The sequence below is a fragment of the Etheostoma spectabile genome, unplaced genomic scaffold, assembly GCF_008692095.1.
Source record: "Etheostoma spectabile isolate EspeVRDwgs_2016 unplaced genomic scaffold, UIUC_Espe_1.0 scaffold00003957, whole genome shotgun sequence".
Taxonomy (NCBI): domain Eukaryota; kingdom Metazoa; phylum Chordata; class Actinopteri; order Perciformes; family Percidae; genus Etheostoma; species Etheostoma spectabile.
In genome coordinates this window covers 1-20,745 of record NW_022603094.1, presented here as the reverse complement: position 1 = coordinate 20,745, position 20,745 = coordinate 1, and the positions used below count along the sequence as shown (strand labels likewise).

Below are 20,745 nucleotides of genomic sequence, written 5' to 3'. Positions count from 1 at the left end.
CTATGATGCTTTCTAAATTCTGACTGAAAGTCCTCAAGTAAACTATTGCTATGTCAAAAATCAAATAACTGATTAGCAACTACCTTCTTAAGGATCTTGGAGAGAAAGGGAAGGTTAGATATAAGTCTACAGTTTGCTAAGACCTCCGGGTCGAGACAGGGTTTTTTCAGGAGAGGTTTTATCCTAACCTGTTAAAAGAGACATATTGATCATATCTAGTAATTGAGTGTTAACCCCAGGTAACGTTTCTTTAAGTAGCCTCGTTGGAATGGGGTCCTAGAGACAGGTAGATGGTTTAGCTGAAGAGACCTTTGACATTAATTGTTGAAGGTCTATAGGACAGAAGCAGTCTAAGTATATGTCAAGTCTTGTCTTCTTTCTAGTGCTACTGTGTTTAAAGGTGAACCATTAGAAGTTGCGGGCAAGAGTTCTGCAATGCCATTTTCACCTGCTACACTCTGCGGTGCCCAGCTACGTCCGGCTGTGCCTTGTAATACCACACAATGCCCTGCAATGCCATGAACTACTACAAAAAACTGCTACAAACTACTATTTTTTCTATTTTTGTTATTTCCACTCTTCATTCTAACCCCAACCGGCCCGTCAGACGCCGCCTACCAAGAGCCTGGGTCTGACCGAGGTTTCTGCCTAAAAGGAAGTTTTTCCTCGCCACTGTCGCACTGTTGCTTGCTCTGGAGGAAACTACTAGAACTGTTGGGTCCTTGTAAATTCTGGAGTGTGGTCTAGACCTACTCTATCTGTAAAGTGTCTCGAGATAACTCTTGTTATGAATTGATACTATAAATAAATTGAATTGAATTGAGTTGATGAATTTTAATTTCTAATTGTTATAATTGTATCATTAATGAAGCTCATAAAGTCGTCACTACTCAGAGCTATAGGAATAGATGGCTCAAGGGAGCTGTAACTGTCTGTCAGCCTGGCTACAGTGCTGAAAAGAAACCTTGGGTTCTTCTTATTTTCTTTTAGTAATGATGAGTAGTAGTCTAATCTGGCATTTCTATAATACTTGAACAGTTGTTGCAATTGAGTCAAGTAACGGATAACTGCATGAAATAGTTTAAGTCATTGGCAAATAGTAGAAATAATTAGCTAAGAGAAGGCCTACTGGTTAAAGTTGAAATAGTGAGCTATTGGACAAATGGTGAAAAAGCTTACGTTATAAATAATGGATATATGATTAAAAATGAAGTAATGAATGCACAGTTGCAGTAATGCAAAAATAATAAATGGTTGAAATAGCTAACAAAATTAAAATAGATAAGAAACATCCAGCATCTGACGACGCTGAAGTTGACTTCCGATTCACAGCTTACCAATTCGGTAGGGGGGACATTTAAGGGAAACTTGTAGACCACTGAAAACAGGTCCAGATCCAAAACCCCTACACCTGGACTTGTCAAGTCTGGACTAAATTATCCCTTATCGGCTAAAGATTCTTAAAAATACAGTTTCACATTTGTGAAAACTTTATTCTATTTGTAAAAATGCAATTAAGGGAGATTTTCTCGTTCTTTTTCATGTGTAGACCACAATGGACCAGGTCCATATCCAAAACCACTATACCTAGACTCAAATCTGGACCAAACATGCCAAAGAGGCTTGAGAGGTTGAGAGATCAACATTTTTGCACAATGATACTGTGAAAAAATACTGACAAGCACTAGCTTTGTGGGTGTTACTTTGTCTGATTCACCAAAAGTTAGGCCTACGGGTGTAACTACACTAGAAACAATTGAAACCTTTTGAATGCACACAGGATATTTCCATGTGTGATATAAAAACCCAACATCTGCACCAATGATTTGGGATGAATACATATTTATATTGACCTGCTTTTTTCCAGGAACACACTTGGCTCTTGTGACAAATGGTGATAATGTCTGTTTTGCAAAATCAACATTTTCTTAAATCAAAACTGTATTCTTAATTGTCACATACACACAGTACAATGTAGTGAAATTATATTACTGCATTTAACCCATCCTAAGTATTAGGAGCATACTCATCAGTCATCCTACTACTGGGGTTGTATCACACATCTTTAGTTGTCCAAAACTTAGCAATAATACATTAAAAAATCCTTTCTACAGCTTAATACTTACTATGTGTATGGGCATAATATTACAAATCAGAGGAGCTGAGAAGGTGTTACCAAGTACCAACTTGTACTTGTATTTCACATTTTAGGATATATTTCTACTCCAGTATATGTTTATGCATGAATATTTTACACACAAAATGTAATTACAGGGATCCATACAAAGTGCAATTTTGCCCATTTTTTACAAGGACAATTCTTTAATATACTGAACATGGGTGATGGGTTAAGTTGTTCTATCTTTTCACAAAAGGAGAAGACCTTGCTTGTACTTGAAAAAATTGTGACAACTTGAAGAAATATTAATAAAGAAATAAAACATTTTAAAAAAATCATAAAAAATGTGCCAAGTTTAAAAATATGTATGCAGAATAAAACATATCCAATTATTAAATTGTTGATGGATTAAGTGTTCACTTTACTGTTACAGTTGGTAAAGGTGCAGCTCATATTAATTCCTTTATATACTGCTGGGTAGCTTGTGGATCTATAATCCAGGTATCAATAAAGTATACTATAGTAGTACAGTATATAGTACCTATAATAATATATCATAATTTGTTAGTTGATTACATTGCATATCATTACTATGAATCTGATTTGGGAAATGTAGTGGAGTAGCAGTAGAATGGAGCAAAAATTATTATAAAAAATTATAATAATTAATGTACCTCAATTGTGTACTTAGTTCAGTACTTTAGTAAATGTCCTCTCTAGGAACCATCACCTTATCGTGGTGGAGAGGTTTGTGTGTCCCTATGAACCTGAGGGCTGTGTTGTGAGGAGCTTGGTGCTCCTGGTAGGGTCTCCAATGGCAAAGGGGTCTCAGGTGAGGGGCCAGACAAAGAATGGTTCAAAAACCCTATGAGTAAACCAGGAAGAGGTAGAGTTATTTTGCCTGAAGGAAGCAAGGGGCCCCCGTCTGGAGCCAGGCCCAGGTGGAGGGCTCATCTGTGAGCGCTTGGTGGCCAGGTTTGCCACGGAGCCTAGCCGGGCACAGCCCGAAGAAGCAACGTGGCACCTCCCTCTCCATCCCATGGGCCCACCACCTGTGGGAGGAACCACTGGGGTTGGCAGCACTGCCACACAGATGGCAGTGAAGGTCAGGGGCCTCGATGGACCAGACCCGGGCAGCAGAAGCTGGCTCTACGGACGTGGAATGTTGCCTCTCTCTGAGGGAAAAACTCTGACTTATGCACCAAACAAAAGTTTGAAGTATTTGACCTTCTTGGAGACCTTGAATGTAGTCCTACATGGGGCTCCAGTGGGGAACTCCATAGTTCTACTGGGGGACTTCAACGCACACGTGGGCAATGATGGCGACACATGGAGAGGCGTGATTGGGAAGAATGGCCTCCCTGATCTGAACCCGAGTGGTTGTTTGTTGTTGGACTTCTGTGCTAGTCATGGATTGTCTATAATAAGGACGTTTTTTGTTGCCTCTGTTGCCTAGTGCTTGCTCTTGTTGGGAATGGTTGGGTTGGGGTAAATCATCACAGGTGAGTTGGGTCAGTGGGTGGGGGAAGACTCTGGACAGACCTGGTAAGCCCAAACTGGTAGTGGGAGTAAATTGGGAACGTCTGGAGGAGGCCCCTGCCTGACAGACTTTCAACTAGTAACTCCAGCAGAGCTTTTCATGCATCCCTGTGGAGGCTGGGGGTATTAAACCTGAGTGGACAATGTTCAAAATGTCCATTGCTGAAGTTGGGGTTGAGAGCTGTGGTCTTAGGGTCATGGTTACGTCAAGGGGCGGTGATCCACAAACACCCTGGCAGACACCGGCGGTCAGAGAAGCTGTGGGACTGAAAAAAGAGTCTTTCCAGGATATGTTATCCCAGAGGACTCCGGAGGCAGTTGCAAGGTACTGAAGGGCTGCAGCCTTTGCCGTTAAAGAGGCAATACAGCGGGTGTGGGAGAAGTTTGGGGAAGACATGGAGAAGGACTTTTGATCTGCACCAAGGTGCTTCTGGAAAACCGTTTGCCACATCAGGAAGGGGGAAGTGGGGAACCATCCAGCAAGGACGGGATGCTGTTAACTTCAACTGAGGAGGTAATAGGGCAGTGGAACGAGCACTTTGACGAACTCCTAAATCAAACTAAGCTGTCTTGGTTGACACGCCTCTTCAACATTGCGTGGAAGTCTGCGACGGTGCCAAAGGAGTGGCAGACCGGGGTAGTGGTTCCCTTGCTCAAAAAGGGGGATCAGAGGGTGTGTGCCAATTACAGGGGTATCACACTTCTCAGCCTCCATGGTAACGTCTACTCTAAGGTGCTGGAAGGGGTTTGGCCAATAGACGAACCTCGGATTGAAGAAGAATGATGCAGATTCCATCCTGGACGTAGAACAATGGACCAGGTGCCTCATTTATAAAACTCTGCGTAGATTCTATTCTGACAGATTTTGTGCGCCAAAAAGTTATAAACACTATGTGGTGCACACCTGTACAGACTCTTCTCGTTATAAATATGGACGTGCATTACCATATTTGTCCTAACAAGGTCCATATCAATCAATCAATGAATGTTCCAGCCTTGTAAATTTCTTCTAACTCAAACCTATTGGCCTTGGCTCATTTTCTGTGACAAACATAAAAAATATCTGATTTTCAATGACTGCACACGGTACACCCCCCTACACATAACTATTACATAAGAGGTGTTTGGGTCTACTGGACCCAAGCTTAATTATTGAAATTGCTATGAAACTTAACTGTGTCCTCCACCTAACTGGGCCTGCTGTGTGTGTGTGTATGTCTGTGTGTGTGTGTGTCTCGTGTGTTTGTGTGTCTGTGCGAATGTACAGTATGTGTGCGTGTCTGAGTGTAGGTGTCTGTATGCAAGAATGTGGTCTTTCCGCACCTGCTATTGTTTAATTATTACCACGCAAAGTTACAAGCACGTTCACCTGTTCTGATCACGTTCTAAGAAATGAGCAAAAAATCAAAAAAAACTTTTTAACCTTTTTTATAATTGAATTTCCTTGTTTTCTCACAAAAAACAAAAATGATAATCTGATGATAAATGTGATCTCACAGGGGTAAATTTCAAATATGAACCATAAATGATGTATATATAATTGGTAATTGAGCTAAAATGAACATTTATTACGTATTTTTACTTACATTGTTATTGTTTTTGTCGTTTAACAGAAATTTACCGGTGAAGTAATTCATTTGTTATTTAAAAAAAGATTAAACTTGACTTAAGTTCTTTAAGTTTTTTTTTGGACTAAAACTAGACTAATATGACGAGACTTTTAGTCAACTAAAACTTGACTAACAAAAAAAGATACAGTATGTGAATGACAAAATACAACTAAAACTAACACGATCATTTGGCACAAGACTAAGACTGAATTAGATTAGATTAGATTATACTTTATTCATCCCACGACGGGGAAATTTTGTCGTTACAGTAGCAGCATAGCAGCAACAGCAAAAAAATAGGTGACAAAATGAACACTTGATGGATGGATGGATGGACCTCAGTATATGTGAAAGTACAACATCAAGTTTATCAACTTTATTATCCCGTTTGCGCAGCGTGTACATATTTTGTCCTTTCAAGGCACCCTTCTGAATCCATTGCAACGCAGCTACTGCCACAGATAATCATGTTTTTTTTGCAGACGGCAGAATCTGATCTATTTAAACAATTAACGATAAAACTGGAAACTGTGGTTTTTATTCAAATAAACCATAGCTATAAGCTGTATTGAAGATGCATTCATGGAAAATACAGGCCTCTTCAGAACGATAAGATGTTAGCACTGTTAGCTGCGCCAGTTATTCTTAAACGTGTTAACGTTAGCTGTTAGCTAACTTTACATGTTAGCTAATCTGACGTAATTTTCTGTATTTGACTTAGCACTGGGAGGGACAATTCCTCACTACAAATATGTTTGGTAACGTTACGTCCATTTACCTGCAAACATTAATAGAGTTTACCTATAGTTGTGTACTTTTACCTAGCTAGCTAGATTTTGTAAACGTAAGTCATTTGGAAGCAGTATTTGTTTGCGTTTAGGTATTGCTACCTTTCTCAAATACCTTACTTTAGTACTTTTCCATCATGGGACCAGATATCAACCTTTTAATTTTCCTTAACCTCGTTCCAAGGAGTTGGCTATGACAAAAAATTGTCATAACTGTAGAGAATGTTGGACCCAAACGCAGACATGGCCAGTAGATGTAGTGAGCTTAAATATTTATTTAACAAAAAATCCAAAAGTGGTCAAGAAAACAGCAGGCAGGGTTATACATAAACAAAAATCCATACAAACAAAAGGTGTTCAGAAAACAGCAGGCAAGGGATCCAAAAACAAATTAACCAAGAAAAACAGGAACCACGGGACTCAGTAACAAGGAGACAAAAAGCAGGCAAACTCATACACAGCACTCTGACACAGACAACAATACAATGATCTGACATAAGACAAGAGCAACACAAAGACTAAATAAACGGGGTAACAAGGTAACAAGAGGCAGGGGACACAAGGGCAGGGAAACAGGTGAAAGACATCAGAGATAAAAAAAAGACAGGTGGTAAAACAAGACAAGGGAAAACAGAAAAATAGGTTACCACAATAAAAAGGAAACAGAATAAAATACAAAACCATGACACTAAATCTGTGAGAATATTCCAAAAGAGGTAACAGAACTGCATTCAAAATCTTACTTAAGTAAAGCATGTAGAAATACAACACTGTTACAAAAAAGTCCTTCATTGAAAATGCAACTTAAGTGAATGTATTAAAGTATAATGCACTAGACAGGAAGGGGCCGAAAATAGCTGTCAGTTAAATGTAGTGGAGTAATAAGTACTTACCAGATAAGTCAGGCTGTGTCTGTGGAAACATTGCTGTCATGGTGACGAGAAAACAAGGAAGCTGCTGTAGTGTCAATTTACACCATTCACACATACACATTATTAATGAGTCCAAGTTTAATTTTGAAGTGTTTGTTAAGCAGTCATACCCCCAAAACATTGTCATTCTGAAAGACAGCTTTGTTTTTTTCTTTTGGAAAATCTATATGTAGGTGGGCTACTCATTAACAGTGGTGAAAAAAAACTTAATACATTTACTAATTTACTTTACAATTTTGAGGGACACATACTGTCCTTGTGTATTTCCATTTTTTTGTTACTAATACTTCTGCTCCACCATATTACAGAGGAAAAATACCAGATATAATAACTAGTTACTGAGATTAAGATTGAACATAAAGTACAAGATTTACCTCTGCAAGGTTGTGGAGTAAAAGTATGAAGATGCATAAAATGAAAATACTCAAGTACAGTACAAGTACTTTGAATTTGTTCTTAAGTACAGTACTTTCTTAAAACAAAGTCTCTGTTCTACTAATATACATTCACTATTACTATTACTATTCACTATTCTATGGCATATAGTACCTGTACGTAAACTTTACACACTATACTACAGTAGAAAATGTATTTAGCTTCCTTAGATTTTTTTCGTAATTAAAAGTATGACTACAACCGTATGAAATCAATTCACAATTGAAAATTCTGCATTCTAAATTTTATAAAGGGAAAAGTACAGATGTAGTGTAAGTAAGTGTACTTACAGTATCAAAAGAAGTAGTACTAAGAAAGAAGTACTGATGCATATTTTAACAGTGAAAGATTTTCCCACAACACAACAGAGCAAAGAAGCTTTTCTCCTCACTACAGTTTGTAAAATGTAAAATAGATCAAATGTGCTGTTTACTGGAACTTGCACTTAACATAGTAGCACAGATGAAGAGGAAGATAAATAGGAAAGTAAACCTTGACCTATGAACACCGAACTCAAGTCACCATGTGGAGAATGTAACGACATTGTGGCTCCCCCCGGTGTTAGAAACCAGACAAACCATGTCTTCCTAGGACAAATCTTTTCATTTTATTCCTTCAATTTTCTGGGTTTCCAGGAAAGTTTTCTGAGGTTATTCAAGTTTTTTCTTAGGATGTAATTTACTTATCTTTCCAAAAACAAATGTTATTTGTTATGTCTGAAACTTTAATTATTGCTCCGGAGCAGAGCATCCCTCAGATTAAGAAACACATTGGTGACTTAGGCTCGTCTGTTCAGCCCAGTCTCAGGAGCTTAGGTGTTGTTTTTGATGCGGCCACGTCTCTGGAGAAACACTCGAAACAACTTATTAAAAACTGTTTCTTTCAATTAAAGAACATTTCAAAGATAAGAGCCTTGGTGTCAAAAGCTGAGTTGGAGATGATTATTCATGCTTTTATCTCGTCTCGCTTAGACTATTGTAACAGTCTTTTTATTTGCCTTAATAAGAAGGATCTTTGTCGTCTCCAGACTGTCCAAAATTCTGCTGCTAGGCTTTTAACCCAAACGAGTAAAAGGGCACATATTACTCCAGTTTTAGCTTCACTTCATTGGTTACCAGTGATATTTAGAATGCACTTCAAAATTTTGGTCCTAACTTTTAGAGCCCTACAAGGACAGGCACCCCCATACATCTCAGACCTGATACAGCTGCGTACATCCTCACGTAGTCTGAGATCAACAGGCCAGAGACTATTAGTTGTCCCCCTCACACATTTTAAAACTAGGGGGGACCGTTCATTTCAGGTTGTTGCACCGAGGTTGTGGAACGCTTTGCCTCCTTCCATGCGCTGCTTAGACTGTGTGGAAAACTTTAAAACTCAGTTGAAAACTCTGCTTTTTAAAGAGGCTTTTAACTAGATCGTAGGGTGGTTAGGCTGGTTTTATGTGTACGTGTTATTCTTTTGTTTTTTGTGATGCACTGTATTTATGAGAGTTGTTAATGCTTCCTTTTGTTGTGAAGCACTTTGTGATCTTCATCTGAGAAAAGTGCTATACAAATACATTTTACTTACTTACTTTTACTTAATTATTTTATAACAATCATTATACAAATGCTATAATCATGTAACATGGTACACCAAGTCTAAAATTGTGTACATTTCCACCAACTCAGAGATGACTGAAGGGAGCGGTTATTTCTGTGTAATAACCAATCAAATTTTGATCTGGTCCCCTTTAAAAACAGTATTTTACATTATGCCAGTGTGAAAACATTTCTACAATGTACCTGGAACAGAGCAGATTTTCTTCTTGAAATATAAAAGTCATTAATGACCTACAATTTTCTGATGCTAAACTCAGACTAAAACTGAAGTTATTGTGCTGGGCACCTCCGAATTTCATTATCCAAAGATCAGAGGTGGAAATGTACCAACATGTTGTACTCAAGTAAAAGTACCAATGAAATATTAGTACAAGTACAAGTAAAAATTCCTATCTGAAAAATGTAAGTAAAAGTAATAAGTGGTTCATTTAAAATGTACTTTAAGTAAAAGTTGCTTTGTTACATTTAAAAAAGAAACTGTAAAGTGGGACAGGGGTATCTCTCCCATGTAGTAAAAATAGATCAAGGGGTCATGAATCCAAAACCATTTTGTTTTTAATTAAAGAAAAATCTACATAAATGTACGAACATCTATACAAATGTTTACACATGTAATTACATAACACATGTCACATATGACATTTAATGCTACAGTCCTCTCCAAAAAAACGAAGGTCTCCCTTTCCCACACTGCTGATACATTTGACTAATGTTCACAGCCCAGACTAGCAGCTAGCTTCTACACACCTAAGTAGCCCGTACGAGCTAATTAGATGTATTAATTTAGCCAGTGTTCTGCATACGTTGTCCTACAAGTTGCCAGTGCTAGACAAAATTAGCAATGCCACAAAACATGTTGTTTTGCGCCTGGTAGGCAGCAAAGAATTCACATATTTTATCATTGTAGTGATTCAGAAATAATAATTATTAATTAATAATAATAACAACAGAAGTACATATGTCTGTATCGTCCACGTAGCTTCAAATCCAAGAAATACTGGAATGCTTGGCTACATGTTACATAGATATTTGTCTTAATATATAGATATATAAGTCTTAATTTTACACCCTTCATTTTAGACTGATAGCAGTTACCTGTACCCATCAGAAACTCAGAAAGAGACACTGTCTGAGTCCTTCAAAGTCAATTCCTTTTAAAGTTTTCATTCAAAAAACAAATTTCCCCCTTACTCTATACGTTACATTAGCTTAATGCCTCCACATCTGTATCTAAATGTTACATAAATGTAAAGCCTCCATATCTGATTATACACATTACATTAACATGAAACTTTTAAATCAAACTCTATACATTACATTAATGTAAAGCCTCTACATCTGGCTCTACATGTTACATTAACACACAACTGTTGGACTATTATCTTTTTTTACAATGCATGTAATCCTTATACTTCATACTGGGACCTTTTCACATTACCTGGTCAGTATTTTTCACATTCCTGCACAAAATTGTAAAGCTCTTTTATTCATTTTATGCACAAAGCTAATGCTTTCTGGGTCTTGTAGTTGACTTTTCAGAGAAGCAAAAGTTTTTTGTTATTGTTGTTTCTGCTGATGATTTGTCCTGGAGACGCCTGATGGTGGAGACAGCTGTAAGGACCCTGGATGCCTGGTTTAATCCCTTTAACCTTTATACTTTATTCCTTGTCGTCACCAGAAACAAATCATACATTAGTGTTAATCCAGCTATGACCTAAATTGTCTCTCAGATTCAAGCTTGTTTACATTCATTTGTGCTCGTCAGTACAGTAAATCCTTCCAAATGGGTTGGAGGCTCTTACAAGAAAAGTTGGAGACACGCTGAGAAAACAAGGAAATGGAAATAGAGGAAGACCTGGAAGTGAGCGGGAGTGGCACCACTATTGAGGAGAGTTGCGTTGGTGCTGTTGCTGGCGCTGGTGGTGATTATGAAGTTTGAAGCTGGGGATAAGAACCCCACTGTTTGAGCCAGGAAGCTTTTAAAGGTGCTCAGTTTGGGGAATTGCATCACTGCATCTCGTGTTTGTCTGGTGGTGTTATCAGCTGACAACACTGCTGCCTGGAACCAAGAGCCAGCCAGCTTACACATCAAAGGACCTCCAGAATCACCCTGAACAAACAGACACACATGTTCAACATTTGTATGAAGATGACATTCAGTCACATCTTCCCGAGAAACTACAGAAAGTAATATTATTACTTTTCTAGTTTCATCAAATGTCCTACATAGGCAATACCTTCTTATATTTAAAAGGAATAGTTTGATTTCATGAAATTAAACTTTCTTGCTGAGAGTAAGAAGTTTGATACCGATCTCATGTTTGTGCAGTAACTGTAATGGATAACTTAAAAGTCCAAGAGGTGGTGAAGAAGGCCAGAACAGGATCTGCCCCCGGCCCAAGCTACATATCCTACAAGATGTATAAGAAATGCCCAATGTTCCTTCGGAAGCTGTAGAAGTTGTTCCGGAGGATCTGGAGATGTCATTCCATCATGCTGGAAGAAGGCAGAGGGCTGTCTCATGCCAAAGGAAGATGGCACTGCCATCCAGAAAGGTGGAATTCCTGGCTTCTCTGGATGCCTGGAACACACCGGAGTTCTCAATCAGATGATCCGTGAGGCTAAATCCAGCAAAGGCAACCTGACTGTTGTCTGGCTGTATTTTGGCCAATGCCTATAGATCAATCCCTCACTTTCTCATCCATGCAGCATTAGACCACTACCACATCTCTCAGCACATCAAGAGAATGATCACCAGTTACTTTGGTGGAATCCAGCTACGATTCAAGACGGCACATTTTACAACTAAGTGGCAAAGTCTGGAAAAGGGTATCGTAACTGGCTGCACAATCTACCCCATTCTCTTTGTCATGGGAATGAACCTCCTAATAACAGTTGTGGAGAAGGAAGCCCTGGGTCCAAAAATGGAGTCAGGCATCTGACAACGCGCAACAAAAGGTTACATGGACAACCTTACTGTGACGACCACAACCCATGTGGAGGCGAGGTGGGTGCTAACTGTTCTGGACCACATGGCAACGTGGGCCAGAATGAAGTTTAAGCCAAAGAAGTGCAGGAGTATGGTGATCAGAAATGGAAGTTGGCCAAAAGGTTCAAGCTGCATGTGCAAGAGGAAGTGATTGCATCGATAGAGTAGAATCCAATCCAATGTTTTGGAAAGTGGTTTGATGACTCACTTACGGACAGGAACAACATAGCCAGTGCAAAAAAGCAGTTGGAGAAATTGCTTGGTAGGATCGAAAAATCAGGGCTCCCTGGGAAGTTTAAAGCTTGGCTCTATCAACACGGTCTGTTGCCAAGACTCATGTGGCTGCTGACTGTGTATGAAGTCCTGATAACATGCGTTGAAGGAATAGAAAGGAAGATCAATAAGTACCTTCAAAAGTGGTTGAGAATCCCTCCAAGCTCCACTGCAGTAGGACCTTACATAAGATCAGGGCAGCTTCTACTTCCTCTGTCATCCGTGGTAGAGGAATTCAAAGGTGCAAAGTGCAGAGTTGTAATGACGTACAGAGACTCCCAGGATGAACAAGTAAGACATGCAGGCGTCATCACAAGATTAGAACGCAATTAGGCAGCTGATTCCTCTGTTGCACAGGCTGAAAGCATGTTGAAGCTGCGTGATGTCCTTGGAGTGCCATGCACGGGAAGACAGGGTCTTGGAACCTCCCACTTCCAACAGTGGAGGAAGGCAGGAACCAGTGACATATGAGCCATGATTCAAGAGGAGGTGCGGAACCTGGAAGAGGAGAGACGAAGATCAAGGGCAGTGGAATTGGCTTCCCAAGGAGCCTGGACAAGGTGGGATCTTCCTGAGAGAAAGGTCACCTGGGCCTATGGATACTGGAGCCATTCCAAATCTCCTTCCTGCTGAGATCTTTGCAAGACACACTCCCAACCCCAATAAAAAGGCTGCGGTTCCCCTAGGTTGTCTAGACAACCCTGGGGCCGGATGTGATACTGTGGTCTGAAGAGGACAAAAAAGATAGAAGAAGTTACAGTCCCATGAGAAGAGGGGTGTGAACAGGCTTTTGAAAGGAAGAGCACCAAATACCAAGACCTTCTGCATGAATGCAGGGGGAAAGGATGGCAGGCATGACTGTTCCCAGTTGAGGTTGGCTGTAGAAGATTTCCCGCTCAATCAGTGTGGAGAATGCTCACAGCCATTGGAAAGACAGGGAAGGAGAGAAAGACAGCAGCTCACAGAATGGGGGAGGCAGCGGAAAGAGCCTCTTGCTGGTTATGGACCAGGAAAGAGGAGTTGAGCAGGAAGCCAGGAAGGGAAGATGGGCATTTACTTGTCCACCACTGCCGACCCACCATCAGGAAGGTGTTGCGGATAAGGGTCAAAACACCCAATGAACGATGGGTACCGCCTGATGACATCAACCCCACCTGGCCAAGGCTACATTCACCGGAGATTCACAAGGAGAATGAAGGTGAAAAGCATTTTCTATTGTATTTGTAATCCAAAATGGGGCCAACACAGGCATGTTTACAGTGATGTTGATCAATGTGCGTTGTCTCTAAGGAAATAAAACTTGACAAAAATAAACATGACGCTACAGCCAGGAGCCATCTTACACTTTAGTTTGTATGGGTTGAATAAAAAGGATGTAACATGTTAATCAGTAAGCGTTAGAGATGGTGGTAGGTGAAATTTGTTACCATTTGACAGAGCCAAAATAGCTTTTTTCCCCTGTTTCCAGTCTTTATACTACGCTAAGGTAACCTACTGCTGACTGTAGCTTCTATTGTACAAGCTTGAGAGTGGTGTTGATCTTCTCATCAAGCTTTCAGCAAGAAAGGGAATAAGCATCCCGAAATGCCTGTTTAAGGATCAACAAACTCCTGTTTAAAACAGAGACATAATAATTACCTGCACTCATTAATTACCTTCTCCAGAGTAAAAGTTCTGGTACAAATGCTGTCACTCGACGACCCGTTCCCGCAATTTTCCACCGACGTCTGGAACTCCTGCAGAACTTGTTCCACTGAAGTTGGGAGAAATGAGAAAATGATGCAAAATTAAACATCTGAATCAAATCCAAATGAGGAACAAAGAATACATGGTCAACAATACTTTGTTAATGTACAAAGGCCTAAATGTTAAGGTGAATTGATGCAGAGGAAGCATTACCTCCTCCTTGCCCTGAGCTCCAGCCAGCAGCCCAGCACGTGGAGCCCAAAGCGAAGGTCTGGCCGTTGTCAAGGCATATGGGCTGGATGTTGTTGGACAGGCTGGGTTTGGTTGACAGATGTAGCACTGCTACATTTGACCCATTCAGGTTGCTCAGGGTGATATTTGTCACATTCAGTGTCACCTCAAAGGGGTTAGATCCATTTTGTTTCAAGCGACCCAACACCACAGTCCATTCAGACGGTGTTGGTGAACTGTGAGAGGTCAAATGAACTAAGTAAGGACTCAAATAAAACATCTGATTGGTATAAAACAAAGACTACATTTGCTTTCCCAAAAGGCAGTGCTGTTATTTTTACAATAAATGATAAAAGCCAGCAATTTGATTACCTTCTGTTCTTAAATGGCTCAAAAATGAAACAGAAAATTACAATTGCTTCAATTGTCTCACCTTGAGAAGCAGTTGGCGTTGCTCAACACGTAGTCAACGGCCACCAGAGTCCCGCCACACACATGACTCCCATTCCTCTGTAGGCTCGCCATCCATGGCCACACACCAGCCGTCACCACCGAGCTTCCTCCCAAAATACGGGAATTCATTGGGGCTTGGCCACAGACAGCTTGAGAAACAATGACAATCCGATTTATTGAAATTTGACTTAGTTTGGTTGTTACTCTTAATGTACAGTACTTTCACAGAAATAAACACACAGCTTAAGACAAGGACAACAAAAACGGTAAACTGTTAGAGAGTTCGCCATGATTAAAACTGCTAGCCCGTGTGGTGTGAGGTTCATATATGGTTTGAATATGTTTTCATTTGTCTAAAAAACAACACAGACGGGACAAAATGTTGCGTTAACTGGTAAACCTTAGGCATACTCCCAGGCTCCCTCCAGGATCCTTGCGAGAGTGAAGATCTGATCCGTTGTTCCACGATCAGGACGGAATCCGCAATGTTCCTCTTCAACCCGAGGTTCGACTATCGGCCGAGCCCTCCTTTCCAGCACCTTGGAGTACACTTTACCAGGGAGGCTGAGAAGTGTGATACCCCTGTAATTGGCACACACCCTCTGGTCCCCCTTTTTGAAGGGGAACCACTACACCGGTATGCCACTCCTTAGACACCGTCCCAGACTTCCACGCAATGTTGAACAAGCATGTCAACTAAGATACATAGTTCCTCAAAGGGCTCTTTCCACCGCCCTATTACCTCCTCAGTTGAGGTCAACAGTGTCCCACCCTTACTGTACAAAGCTTGGATGATTCCCTGCTTCCCCATCCTGAGGTGGCAAACGATTTTCCAGAAGCACCTTAGTGCAGACCGAAAGTCCTTCTCCATGAGAGGCTGCAGCCCTTCGGTCCCGTCTGTTCCTTGCAACTGCCTCCAGAATCCTCTGGGATAACATATCCCGGAAAGACTCCTTCTTCAGTCGGATGGCTTCCCTGACCACCAGTGTCCACCAGGGTGTTTTTGGGTTACCGCCCCTTGAGTCACCTAAGACCCTAAGACCACAACTCCCCGCCGCAGCTTCAGCAATGGAAACTTTGAACATTGTCCACTCAGGTTCAATACCCCCAGCCTCCACAGGGATGCACAAAAAGCTCCGCCGGAGGTGTGAGTTGAAAGTCCATCGGACAGGGGCCTCCTCCAGACGTTCCCGATTTACCCGCTCTACCCCTTTGGGCTTACCAGATCTGTCCAGAGTCTTCCCCCACCCCCTGACCTAACTCACCACCAGATGGTGATCAGTTGACAGCTCTGCCACAAAATGGTGTTTGTTATGGACAATCCATGATTAGCACAGCAGTCCAACAACAGACAACCACTCTGTTTTTTATCAGGGAGGTCGTTCCATAGATTCCACATATTAATACAGCAGTAATATTAATCCAGAAACATCATAAACCGACAGGACACATTTTACAGCACAAAACATACTTTTACTTTAAGTACTTTAAGTTCATTTTGTTGGTAATACTTACATGTTGTTACTTAAGTACGATTTTACTACTACACTAATGTTAATATAAAAACATCTAATTTTAAGTGGAAATTTAAGGTTAAAGTCTGGACATGACAAACACTCACGTTTGGTATTGGTGATAGTAGTTGTTGTAGGGAGAGTAGTTGTAGTGGTTGTAGGGAGGGTGGTTGTGGTGGTTGTAGGGAGAGTAGTTGTTGTGGTTGTAGGGAGGGTGGTTGTGGTGGTTGTAGGGAGAGTAGTTGTTGTGGTTGTAGGGAGGGTGGTTGTGGTGGTTGTAGGGAGGGTGGTTGTGGTGGTTGTAGGGAGAGTAGTTGTAGTGGTTGTAGGGAGGGTGGTTGTGGTGGTTGTAGGGAGGGTAGTTGTTGTGGTTGTAGGGAGGGTGGTTGTGGTGGTTGTAGGGAGAGTAGTTGTTGTGGTTGTAGGGAGGGTGGTTGTGGTGGTTGTAGGGAGGGTGGTTGTGGTGGTTGTAGGGAAAGTAGTTGTTGTGGTTGTAGGGAGGGTGGTTGTGGTGGTTGTAGGGAGAGTAGTTGTTGTGGTTGTAGGGAGGGTGGTTGTGGTGGTTGTAGGGAGAGTAGTTGTTGTGGTTGTAGGGAGGGTGGTTGTGGTGGTTGTAGGGAGAGTAGTGTTGTGGTTGTAGGGAGGGGTGTTTGTGGTGGTTGTAGGGAGGGTGGGTTGTGGTGGTTGTAGGGAGAGTAGTTGTAGTGGTGTAGGGAGGGTGGTTGTGGTGGTTGTAGGGAGAGTAGTTGTTGTGGTTGTAGGGAGGGTGGTTGTGGTGGTTGTAGGGAGAGTAGTTGTTGTGGTTGTAGGGAGGGTGGTTGTGGTGGTTGTAGGGAGGGTGGTTGTGGTGGTTGTAGGGAAAGTAGTTGTTGTGGTTGTAGGGAGGGTGGTTGTGGTGGTTGTAGGGAGAGTAGTTGTTGTGGTTGTAGGGAGGGGGGTGTTGGTGGTTGTAGGGAGAGTAGTTGTTGTGGTTGTAGGGAGGGTGTTGTGGTGGTTGTAGGGAGGGTGGTTGTGGTGGTTGTAGGGAAAGTAGTTGTTGTGGTTGTAGGGAGAGTAGTTGTTGTGGTTGTAGGGAGGGTGGTTGTGGTGGTTGTAGGGAGAGTAGTTGTTGTGGTTGTAGGGAGGGTGGTTGTGGTGGTTGTAGGGAGAGTGGTTGTGGTGGTTGTAGGGAAAGTAGTTGTTGTGGTTGTAGGGAGGGTGGTTGTGGTGGTTGTAGGGAGAGTAGTTGTTGTGGTTGTAGGGAGGGTGGTTGTGGTGGTTGTAGGGAGAGTAGTTGTTGTGGTTGTAGGGAGGGTGGTTGTGGTGGTTGTAGGGAGGGTGGTTGTGGTGGTTGTAGGGAGAGTAGTTGTTGTGGTTGTAGGGAGGGTGGTTGTGGTGGTTGTAGGGAGGGTGGTTGTTGTGGTTGTAGGGAGGGTGGTTGGAGGCGGGGGCAGGCCAGCACAGCTAATGTTGAGGTCACTGTCAGTTCCACTGGACGTGAAGGAGATAAAGCCTGGCTGGTTGCTGGTGATCTGGCTGTTGATCCAGGTCTGATATTGGGACACTCTGGTGTTGACTCCTGGGAAATTAGGCTGGGCACAACCATTTCCAAAACTAACGATTCCCTCCAGGATCCAGCGGCTGCCCTGCTTGCTCACCAGTGGACTACCTGAATCCCCCTTTAAGAAGAGAAACGTTTAGGAGAGGAATCTTTGCAGGAGATTAATTCTGACACCAACCCAGGTGTAAAGATGTTTACCTGACAGGAGTCCTTTCCTCCAGCACGGAACCCGGCGCAGATCATGTTGTTTGTGATTCTGCCCACACCATAGTTACAGTTACACTCTCTGTTCCCCACGATCGGCAAATTCACCTCCATTAGGTTTCCTGGGGGAGGAAGGGAGACTAAAGAGAAACAAAAACTGTAAATAAACAGCATGTGATGAATTATGAGTGTTGATTACAACATCAGTATGTCTATGAATCTAAAGGACCATGTCTTTGCCCATTAAAGGTACAATCAGGAGTTTAAAGTAAAACAAAGTCAAAACAAAGAACTGAAACCTTCTAACCCTCTCAAATTGACAGATCATAGACAGGGACGAATAAAATAACGTTAGCATTGATGTTCTGATGCTGTTAAAGCTGTTTGTGCTGTTTACATCACCCATTGAAGATTTCCATGAAACATGCTGTAAATGTTAATGTTCCCAAGAGGACAAATCCTAATTTTTCAGCTGACCCTTGAACGTTTCCTTTAACCCCATCTAATTTCTAAATTAATTAGAAAATCTATCTGGGAATTTTTGACCACAAGTAGCACAATGTTTTTACAAGTAAATCCCTGTGTTGTACCATGTAGGCAAGGGGCCCGGTGTAGCTACATGCACAAACAAAGACAATGAAGAAGAAAACGGATTGCAACCGAACATTGAAACAATTTGAAATGTTTTTTTTTTCTTCTTTTTTTTATGAAGATAAGACATTCCACACTTTGTTAGCCCTAAAGGAGACACACAGTGTGATTTGATGAAAAACTTTTAAACTTAACCAAGGAAACTCCAAAGGTGAACTTTGGTCCCCTTTCCTCCAGCACCATCACCAGAACAAACCCTGTACTGCAGAGGCTCTATGCAGGAATTTAACTTTAAGTCATCTTTTGCATCATGGGGTGTTTTAGGAAATGTCAATTAACTTAATGATATTTCTAAATCAGTTTAGTTGCTTTATAGGTAAAGAAAGATGGTACTCATTTTTACTTTCAATTGTCTGAGTAAACTCAGTTGTTGTCACCATTGTATTGAAATAAACAAATGTAACCTAGCTGCTTCCTGACCCACCTCCAGATCCGATGTTCCCCCAGCCGGTCACCCAGGAGCTAACGCCGCTGAAGAAGGTGCTGCCTGGAGCTGCCAGGCAGACAGGAACGATGAAATCATTGAAAGTCACCGGTGACGAGAGCTGCAGGAGGCAGATGTCGTTATCATTAGTATTGAGGTTATAGTTAGGATGTTTGATGACGGTTGTTACCGTCCGAGACACCCCATTGGGGTTGGGTCCCTGTAGACTCTGGATACCCAGAAATACAGTCAGACCGGCTGGGATCCTAAAGAGAAACAAAGCAGTTCACAGAAGTTAAGAGCAGAGCAGTTAAACAAACACAAAACCCACTGCCTAAGAGAATCTGCCCTTAGAGTTTACCTTAGGAAGCAGTGAGCAGCAGTCAGCACCCATCCATTGTTAATGAGGGATCCTCCACAGAAGTGGAAACCAGATGATTGCAGGCTGACTTGCCAGGGCCAGCTCCCCACAGGGGCGGTCTGTCCTCCAATAATCCTGGTGTTGAGCGGAGTTATACCGCACACTGCAGAGAGACAGACAGTAAGAACACAGTGAGCAATACTTCCCTCTCCCTGGATTACCACTGAGCACTGCTGGGATCATAAACTTTAACTGTTGGTTGAGGATTGTGATCCTGGGATGTTCTCAGGTGTTTCTAATCCAATAGAGTCCTAAGTAACAGAGGAGAAACTTCATATTTCAATTTAAGTCTACACATGCCATTGCCTTCACTGGGTTTGACGGCAAATACTAACAATGAAGATGTAAACAAAACAACTAAAGTCCAACATGTTGACACCGGTGAAAGTAGAGAAGTGGGCATGAAACTGACTTACCATCAGGTTGTGAGTGAGACTCTGAAAAATAGGAAACAAACACAAAATCACATTTAAAACCTATCTATATTTACTGAGGCCTAATGTGATCATTTGTAACCATAGAAATAAAAATGATAACCATGGCAATCAAACCCAAATATTTGTTCTTCGTCATGAAGACGTCTTTCATTTGCTCTTGGTACAGTGATTAGACAAGATGGAAGAGATAACCACTGATACTGTAACAGAGGCAAACTTTTTTTATGAAAGTGAACTATGTGAGAATGACTTATTATTCTTTGACTAAAAATTGTCTTAAAGAGTACTTAAAGAGGCACTCACTCATTCAGTATTACTTCCATAAGCTTGTGGGATTCACAACACAGCCTCACTTTTATATTTTAGCTCTTGCATTACATGTTGATATTGACTTGAATATTTATTTTGTTCAATATCCTAATGTTATCATTCGTTTTTATAGACATCTTGTATATCGCATTCATATACATCTTTTTTCATGTGTTTTTTTTACATGTGCAGTATGTTTTACTGTACCTTACAAAATTAAAGTTCATAATCCTACATAACGAAATTGACATGGTCTAACCCTATCATTGGAAATATTTAAACATGACAACACTTATAGTTTTACCACAGTCATTAAATCTCGACTCTGCAAAACTTAAAGTATTGATCGCATGAGACAAACACTAAGTATTCTGTTATGTATGTCTGTTTTTTATGAGTGAGTGATGTTGACACACAGCGCATGTCTTTCTCTACCAACAGCCGCATAGATTAACATACTGTCTGTTTATTGTTTGAACAGATAGCAGTGTTATGCAGGTCTGCTGTCCCATCACACTGGTTTTATAGCCATACAACGTCGCTCGGTTCAGTCAACCCACAGAGTCCTGACAGGAAACACAGACAG

The 20,745-nt window shown here is 41.3% G+C and overlaps 1 protein-coding gene across 1 annotated transcript; it reads right to left on the bottom strand.

Moving 5' to 3' along the window:
• Nucleotides 1-10,131: 10,131 nt before the first annotated feature.
• Nucleotides 10,132-19,850, bottom strand: zgc:100868 (transmembrane protease serine 9; the record flags this gene model as incomplete). The annotated part of the gene is made up of 10 exons (XM_032507708.1): nt 10,132-10,487; nt 10,710-11,137; nt 13,945-14,042; nt 14,189-14,442; nt 14,640-14,819; nt 17,548-17,831; nt 17,912-18,057; nt 18,993-19,258; nt 19,354-19,516; nt 19,830-19,850. Coding segments are annotated over 9 exons (1,724 nt in total), but the record flags the coding sequence as incomplete, so codon positions are not given.
• Nucleotides 19,851-20,745: the final 895 nt, after the last annotated feature.